Consider the following 7712-nt stretch of genomic DNA (forward strand, 5'->3'; position numbering starts at 1 on the left):
CTTGTTTCAATATAATACTTGCTGTAGCAGAGGAAATTGCAGGTTTGACTCATGATTGATTCAGCTAAATTCTAAACACCCCAGCCAGAATTTAATATTGAAGCACTAGCAGTCCTATGTTGTACACAGTTAAGCTAAGTGCTCAATGAACGTTTAACATTCCTGCCTTATTGCAGTGGTTGAACTCCAGAACATAAAGTGCTTCAGCAGTTTCAAAGTCTGCTTGTTTAATCATGTCAGTTTGGCAGTGTGAGGGGATTGAACATCTCATATGACACAGAGAGGATGTACAATTTACAATTTTCATAGTGAGGCACTCTTAAAGAGAGCGGACTCTTCACACCAGTCAAGAGGTACATCAGAAATACCCTGAGATCCTGAGCTCATTAGCTGCTCTTGGGTGAATCTCACAAAAACATGTCCAGGTCGCATTTCTCACACACACAATAATTAAAAAATAAACCCATCGATAAATAAAATGGCACTTCAGAAACTATTATCATGATATATAAATACTTTTAAAAAATTGTACATTAATGTAATAAGAAATGGATGGATTGGTGGGAACAATGCAAAAAAAAAAAAAAAAAAAAAACACGAAAAGAAGGGTTCATTTTCTTTTTTTCTCTCTGCTATTGGGGTTAAATATAATCAGACATGATCTTGACAGTTTTCATGTGACTCACCCTCTTCAAAACACTGAAACCCCTCCACATTACACACCTTTTATATACAAACAGAAATACAGTGACCCATACCCTAATGCTGATGTGATTCATCGCTTAAGTATTATTGGTGCATGAACAATAAATAAACAATATATATATTTTCAATTTAGCTTCCTTTTGCTTGAATTTACATTGTTCCTGTAAGAGAACGTTGATTCCAGTGACAATGAATCAGTTGTATAAAAAAGTTTATGTGTATGCTTAGAAAAATAGACCAAAATCTTTCCACATGTATTCTAAATTCATTTAACATAAGGAATACTTTGTCTTTAAATTATAAAGTAGCAATACATTTGACATGGATGTATACAAAGAACATTCATTTTGTTAGACATGTTATACACTACTATACGCTGTCTCAAAAAAATATTTTTCCAACATTTTACTCCCTATAATATTGTAAGAATTATATCAAAACACTAAAGGAAAATCAATATTCTGTTTTTGATGGAGCACTTTATACTATGTCTCCAATATTTTCTATTTTAAACCACACATAAAAGACATTAGATGTCAAGCCTTGTGTATTAAATTAATATTCAGACCTTATTTTTAGTCTGTTTAAATAACCATGACAAATACTGCAAATGATGGTATATTTTCAGCCACTTTCCCATTCACAGAGTAAACACTACCATTGAAAAGTTTAAGGTTGATAACATTTTTAAAGCATTTTTTCAAGCCTCTTATGCCCATCATGGCTGCATTTATTTGAACAACAATACAGCAACAGTAATAATATGAAACAATACAATTTAAATACCTCTTTTCTATTTTAATATATTTTAAAAGTATATTAATTATGTAATGGCAAAGCTGAATTTTTAGCAGCCATTACTCCAGTCTGCAGTGTCTCATGATCCTTCAGAAATTATTCATATGCTAATTTGACATTCAAGAAACACTTCTTAATATCAATATTGAAAACAATTATGCTGCTTAATATTTTTGTGAACATCATGATTTCAGTGCATTTTAATGCAACTGAATGCATCCTTGCTGAATACGTGTTAATTTATTTAAAACATATTTTTGAATATAAGATAAATAAATAAATCTAACTCTTGAATAATAGATAATTTAAACAGTCTATTATCCAGCCAAGAAAATACGTTTGCTAGGCTTTTCTGTTGTTGTGGTCAATGTTATTTTTGTAGATACTAACCATAAAGTAAGTCCATAGCATAACTAGGAACACGTATGGTTACATATAGCAGAACAAATGGGAACCTGGATTACAAAACTAGTTTTAAGTCACCAGAAAAACATTGTATGGGTCAAAATTAACGATTTTTCTTTTATGCCAAAAATATTTCGGATATTACATAAAGATCATGTTCCATGAAGATATTTTGTAAATGTCCTAACGTAAATATATCAAAACGTAATATATGATTAGCAATATGCATTGCTAAGAATTCATTTTGACAACTTTAAAGGGTTATTTTCTGAGTATTTTGATTATTTATTTATTTTTGCACCCTCAGATTCCAGATTTTCAACCTTGGCCAAATATTGTCCAATCCTAATAAACCATACATCAATGGAATGCATGTTTATTCAGCTTTTGAAAAATTGACACTTAAGACTGGTTTTGTGGTCCAGGGTCACAAATCTGCATTCTCAGATTACTTCTCAGACTTGGTGCCTTTTAATAAAGGACATTTTGGACCATTTGTTCCCTATATTTTGGTTCATATTAGTATCTTAAAGGTACATGATATCACTTAAAATGTACATATTAGTAAATAAATGGCACAAAATAGTACATTTTAAAAGGATACTGTCTCAGTGACAGTTTCTGTACCTTTCTGTCTGAGAGTGTGAGCTTGTGTTTAAAGGCACAGTATTTGATTCAAAAGTACCAAATTGTGCCCTAAATGGAAACCAGAAGAGATGTATAAACCCCAGATCTGTTCAGAATTTGCCTGTAGGTGTTTCCTCATGTTGTTTGTTGGTGTTGCTGTGTACCGTGAGCTCCTTCTCTGAGCTCAGACTGATGGAGGTGGTTTCCTTACGGCTGTCTTTGGACCTCCTCTCTGTAGGGGAAGAAGACACGGTGCCTTCCTCCCAGGTTTGGAGAGGACACACTCGGGCAGCCTGGCTTGAGAGATGAGTGTGTGCCATGCGTCCATCCGTCACCGTGAAGCAACTGTCCACGCCGGAGCCCTGACTGATCCGGCCCTGCCCGCACAGTGGCCCGCAGAGCAGAGCCAGGAACTCCTTGCGTACGCTGCGGTGCATGTAGCCGTAGATGTAGGGGTGTAAGCAGCACTGCAGAAAGAAGAGAATGAGCGCCATCGAGGCCAACCAGGGTGGCACCATTGCACTAGAGTAAATGGATATTGTGCTTAGCACACTGTACGGGCCCATGCTGAACACATAGGACGCCATGATGACAAACACCACCCGCGCAGCCTTACAGTGATAATGGAAGCGTCTATGGCGGGTTCTGATGGGATAAGAGGCTGAAAAGGGGCCTTCTGGTTGGGGATGCCTTTGGGGGCTGGAACAGGATGCTTGGGAATCTGGAGGGCGATTGGATTGGATAGGGTGAACGAGGGCATTCTGCCGCCTTGCCGCCCTGAATACCATCCAATAACAGCAAAGCATGATCACCACAGGCAGCCAGAACGAAAGTGCAGACACCAGGGCTGAATACGAGTAGCTTGAGGACCAAACAACAGTGCAGGCTTTGTGGCGCAGATCAAATTCGATGGTTCCCCATCCATAAAGCGGCGGAGTGCTCTGAAGCACACTAAGAAGCCATGTGAGAGCGATCAGGTTGGTACCCAGGTGAGGTGTCATTCGTGTGGGGTAGGACAGCGGGTGGATGATGGCCAAATAGCGATCTACGGATACCACGATGATGGTGTTGACGCCAGCAAATGCAAACAGGTGCATGAGCACCACAAGGGCTTGGCAGAGTCGGGCGTCCAGCGGCCAGACCTCAGGCACGGTGGCAGCGATGGCGAAGGGCATGACAAACACCGTCTGCAGTAGGTCGGCCAGGAGCAGGTTAAGCACGAAACGGTTGGCAACGTGGAGAAGTTGCGGCTTGCGCTGGAATACCAGTAGCACAACAACATTTCCAAAAAGCGATGTGCACACGATCACCGATATGAGCACCATCTTCACCATGCTGTTCACCAGAGAAGGTGCGCCGGGGTCCCAGGGCACTGTGCTGGAGTTACTGCCCAGAGGTGGAAAGGTGGGCATAGTGACAGAGACAAGGTGGGAGATTACGCATTAGGAGCCTTTCGGATATCACCAACACCAGCCTGAAGGTCCGACAACTGTACTGTCACTCTTCACACCTTGAAAGATGATGTAACACAAGAAGAAATGTTCAGCACATCCTGATCCCTCTTAGACGAATGTTCACACTTGTCAGTTCTGTAATGATATTTGAGTCACAATGAAACAGACATCTGAAAGAACTATTGTGTCCAACCTACACATACATTTTACATATTTATTTTTAGTCATTAGCAAAGGCTTTTAGGGGTGCCTGATCTATATATAAATATATAATAACATCAGTACCATATATATATATGTGTGTGTGTGTGTGTGTGTGTGTGCATGCATGTATAACAGTACCATATCTGTAATTAATTATTAGAGATCTTTTGATCTGCCAGTACACTGACATAATTGATAGAATAATTAATTGTGCTAGCTAATTTTCTCTATTTTTACATTTAGATGATCTTTGTTGTTATCTACACTTAACTAAAAATAAAAATAAAAACCTTTGTAAAAGTCATGTATACATTTCAAATGAATTATATTTTTTGTACCTTTTTTATTTTAATGTGGGAAATTGTTATTATTAAATCATTAGAATTTCTTATATTTATCAGTTACCAGCCAAAACTTCAGAAATGAATACTAAAAGCTAAAAGCAATAACAAACAAATATTGCCTTATTATTGCATCAACTAGAATTTTCATTCTAGAATTGTTGCATCGCTAATGCTATTACACAAATTGATAAAACAAGAGCCAACAATATTTGTTGTACACATTGCAGTACTCAACTTTAAATTTGTACTGTACACATACTTTTATATATACATATTGTTATTATATACATACTCTAATAAAACCTTTTAGACAGCCTACAACATAGTGCCCACTACAATGTACTGTACATGCATTTTTTATACCTACCTATACGCAAAAGGTTCTAGTGCCTGCTATATCACAGTACATACTACATAGTATAGTATTTAGTGCATGCTTGTACAAATCTGTATGCACATTTATACATAATACATACATAAGTGAACCCGTGTACAGGTACACAGAGACAACATATTGATCAATTTTAATGGTTTAGAAGCTGTGTGCATCGTATCTGACCTTTTCTTAAGTCACTGTTGGTAAGCACGGGCCAAATTATATGCATCTATCTTTCATGAGAACAATGAACAGCTGGAAATCACCGCTGTCATAATTCCATTGTTAACCGCGCGCTAAAAGTGGCGCTGGTTTCTCTACGGTGCAAATCTCAAGCAAATATTAACAATGAATGGAAGACATTTACCGTGTAACGATAATTGGAAACGAAGCATCCGTTCGGCTCTTTTCGAATGGCTGTCGGTTGTCAGTCGCCTTTGTGTCTGTCTCTTCTCTGGAAGCAGGGCTCAGGTGATGTTCTCCCATTTTAGTCTCCTCGGTGTCATCAACGACAGTCGCGTCCTCTGCAGCACTTCATTCAGAGATGGAGAAGCATCAATCAAGCGCTCGCTGGTGGTGCACGAGCAGATTGTTTCAATAAACCGCCGTGGATTTCTGTAACCTGCTTGTGAACATGCGGTGGCGCACATACAGCAGTCACAGCGGTTACATGTCATCATCAGCAGCACACCGTTCTGCTCATTAACACTGTAACGCCTTCGGTGCTCTCGAGTGCACTTAAACACAAAGCTCCCACAATAAATAATCGCGCTGATCACATCCAGTGGGTAGGCTATACAGTCAACAATGAGTGTGTTTGAAGGCCAAAATTAAATAAATAATTACATGCATCTATATATATATATATATATATATATATATATATATATATATATATATATATATATATATATATATGTATATATGTATATATATATATATATATATATATATGTATATATATATATATATGTATATATATATATATATATATATATATATATATATATATATATATATATATATATATATATATATATATATGTATATATATATATATATATTTTTTTTTTTTCTTCTTCTTCTTCTCATTCTAGGCATTGTAATGTAGTTCATACTAGATGGTTGAATATTACAATTGTAAAAAATAATAAAAAAATAGATTAGCAAATAATAATGACAGGTTTTTTCAGTGACATAAGTATCAAAAAAAAAAATTCAGTGACATTAGTATCAAAATTATATTAATCTTCCACTGTTTATTCAAACTCACACGGTGATTGAGCCAATGTTGTGTCGCACTTAGTCACGCAGCCCAAACAAACAGATTGCAAAAATCACAAAAAGATAGGCCTAATGTGTTTTACAGATTGCTCTTAAGGGCCGCAAATATAATTGTTTTGCATTTTACTGTATTCTACTGATACACACGACGTTTAATTCCCTCTCTATAAGCTAACCTATTTTTAGTTTTTTTACGAGGTTCTGATGGAGGTACTGGTAATGATTTTGATTTAGATCAAGACGACTATAATACTACTGATAGCAAACTCATATCAATGTGCTGTTGGTGTTTAGCACCATCTAGTGTATTAAGAGACAAATTACAACTGAAGTTTTTGCAGACGTATCATCATCATTAACCCTAGCATGTGCCTTCTCTCATGAAAATATAAAATATAATTTTTTCCCATCGTCTAGCATGGATCATTGCCATTACTATCCCTCCACGTCCCTGAGATACAATTTACCTGTTCATAATTCCTTTTATGTAGATTTAAATGATATAGCCATATGGTAATGAAATAAATGTAAATCCCATTTCTCATTTCCTCTAAATCCCTCTCTTTGTTATTCTCAGTGAGATTTATTTACTGAATAATGCAAAGAGGATTTTATTACACATTGCAGGGTTGTGTAAGAATCCACATTGTGAATAATAATTGATGACTGCTTGTTACACTGCATTATTCTACAGTAGAAGAGGCCACCTAGTGGCTCTGGTGATTAGGATGGATTACAGAAACATCTCAACTCAGAATCCTCTCTGTTTGGTAATAATGGTAATTTCACAAAGGAAATAGAACTTTTTCAGTTGTAAAGTCAGATAGGTACTGTAAGTTAAAATAGGAAGACAGCTCCTGGAGACACTTTTATTTATTAAGAGTATATATATATATATATATATATATATATATATATATATATATATATATATATATATATATATATATATATATATATATATATATAAAGTGCATTTAATTAATTTGGAAATACGTTTTGGTTACATGTACAGTTGGTTCTTTTTTTCTTTTCTTTTTTTTAACTCACCACTCTGTCATACACTGCATGTTTACTCTCATCCTAAACTAATGTGATGGCCACTTTCTGGCCACAAGGGAGTGGTGACAGAAATATTCTGGACCTCACATATAAACAAACAGAAGCTCGACAAGCAGTAGCACTTTAGAAAAGCTCCCATTCACATTCCCAGATCACAAAATGCTGTTTGTATGGATGCTCAAACAGTTTAGGCATGATTACTTATGTTTTCCCTGGAAGGTGATTACTTTGCTACTCTTGGCAGCCATTGTCACAGTCTGGTGCTTCCCATTCATGCAACCGGACCACCGGCACAAAGGAGCGAAGTGCTCGATTGATGACAGTCCTCAGTGGGCCAAAGGAAGACATTAAAACTACTTGTATGGGGCTCTTTCAAGAGATTAACTTACTATGAGGGCTACCTGCCATGGACCCATTGCTTGTATTCACGAAGCCAGTACAAAGGCCTTTATT

At 36.4% G+C, this 7712-nt stretch overlaps 1 protein-coding gene across 2 annotated transcripts; it reads right to left on the bottom strand.

The window, feature by feature from the left end:
• Positions 1-604: 604 nt before the first annotated feature.
• LOC127971809 (probable G-protein coupled receptor 101) lies at positions 605-5699 on the bottom strand. 2 transcript variants are annotated; one of them, XM_052575044.1, is made up of 2 exons: positions 5281-5699; positions 605-4045 (listed from the first exon to the last, which is right to left on the bottom strand). In XM_052575044.1, the coding sequence occupies exon 2, from the start codon at positions 3945-3947 to the stop codon at positions 2646-2648; it is 1302 nt and encodes a 433-aa protein (XP_052431004.1). In that variant the 5' UTR covers positions 3948-4045; positions 5281-5699; the 3' UTR covers positions 605-2645. The 2 variants fall into 2 exon arrangements, with proteins under 2 accessions (XP_052431004.1, XP_052431003.1); XM_052575043.1 differs by having other exon boundaries at positions 605-4124.
• Between the last annotated feature and the right edge of the window lie 2013 nt (positions 5700-7712).

Source organism: Carassius gibelio, chromosome B14, assembly GCF_023724105.1.
Source record: "Carassius gibelio isolate Cgi1373 ecotype wild population from Czech Republic chromosome B14, carGib1.2-hapl.c, whole genome shotgun sequence".
Classification (NCBI taxonomy): Eukaryota; Metazoa; Chordata; class Actinopteri; order Cypriniformes; family Cyprinidae; genus Carassius; species Carassius gibelio.

Bases quoted from the DNA above. Each gene is read 5' to 3' on its own strand.
- LOC127971809 (XM_052575044.1), bottom strand. From the start codon at position 3,947: ATGCCCACCTTTCCACCTCTGGGCAGTAACTCCAGCACAGTGCCCTGG.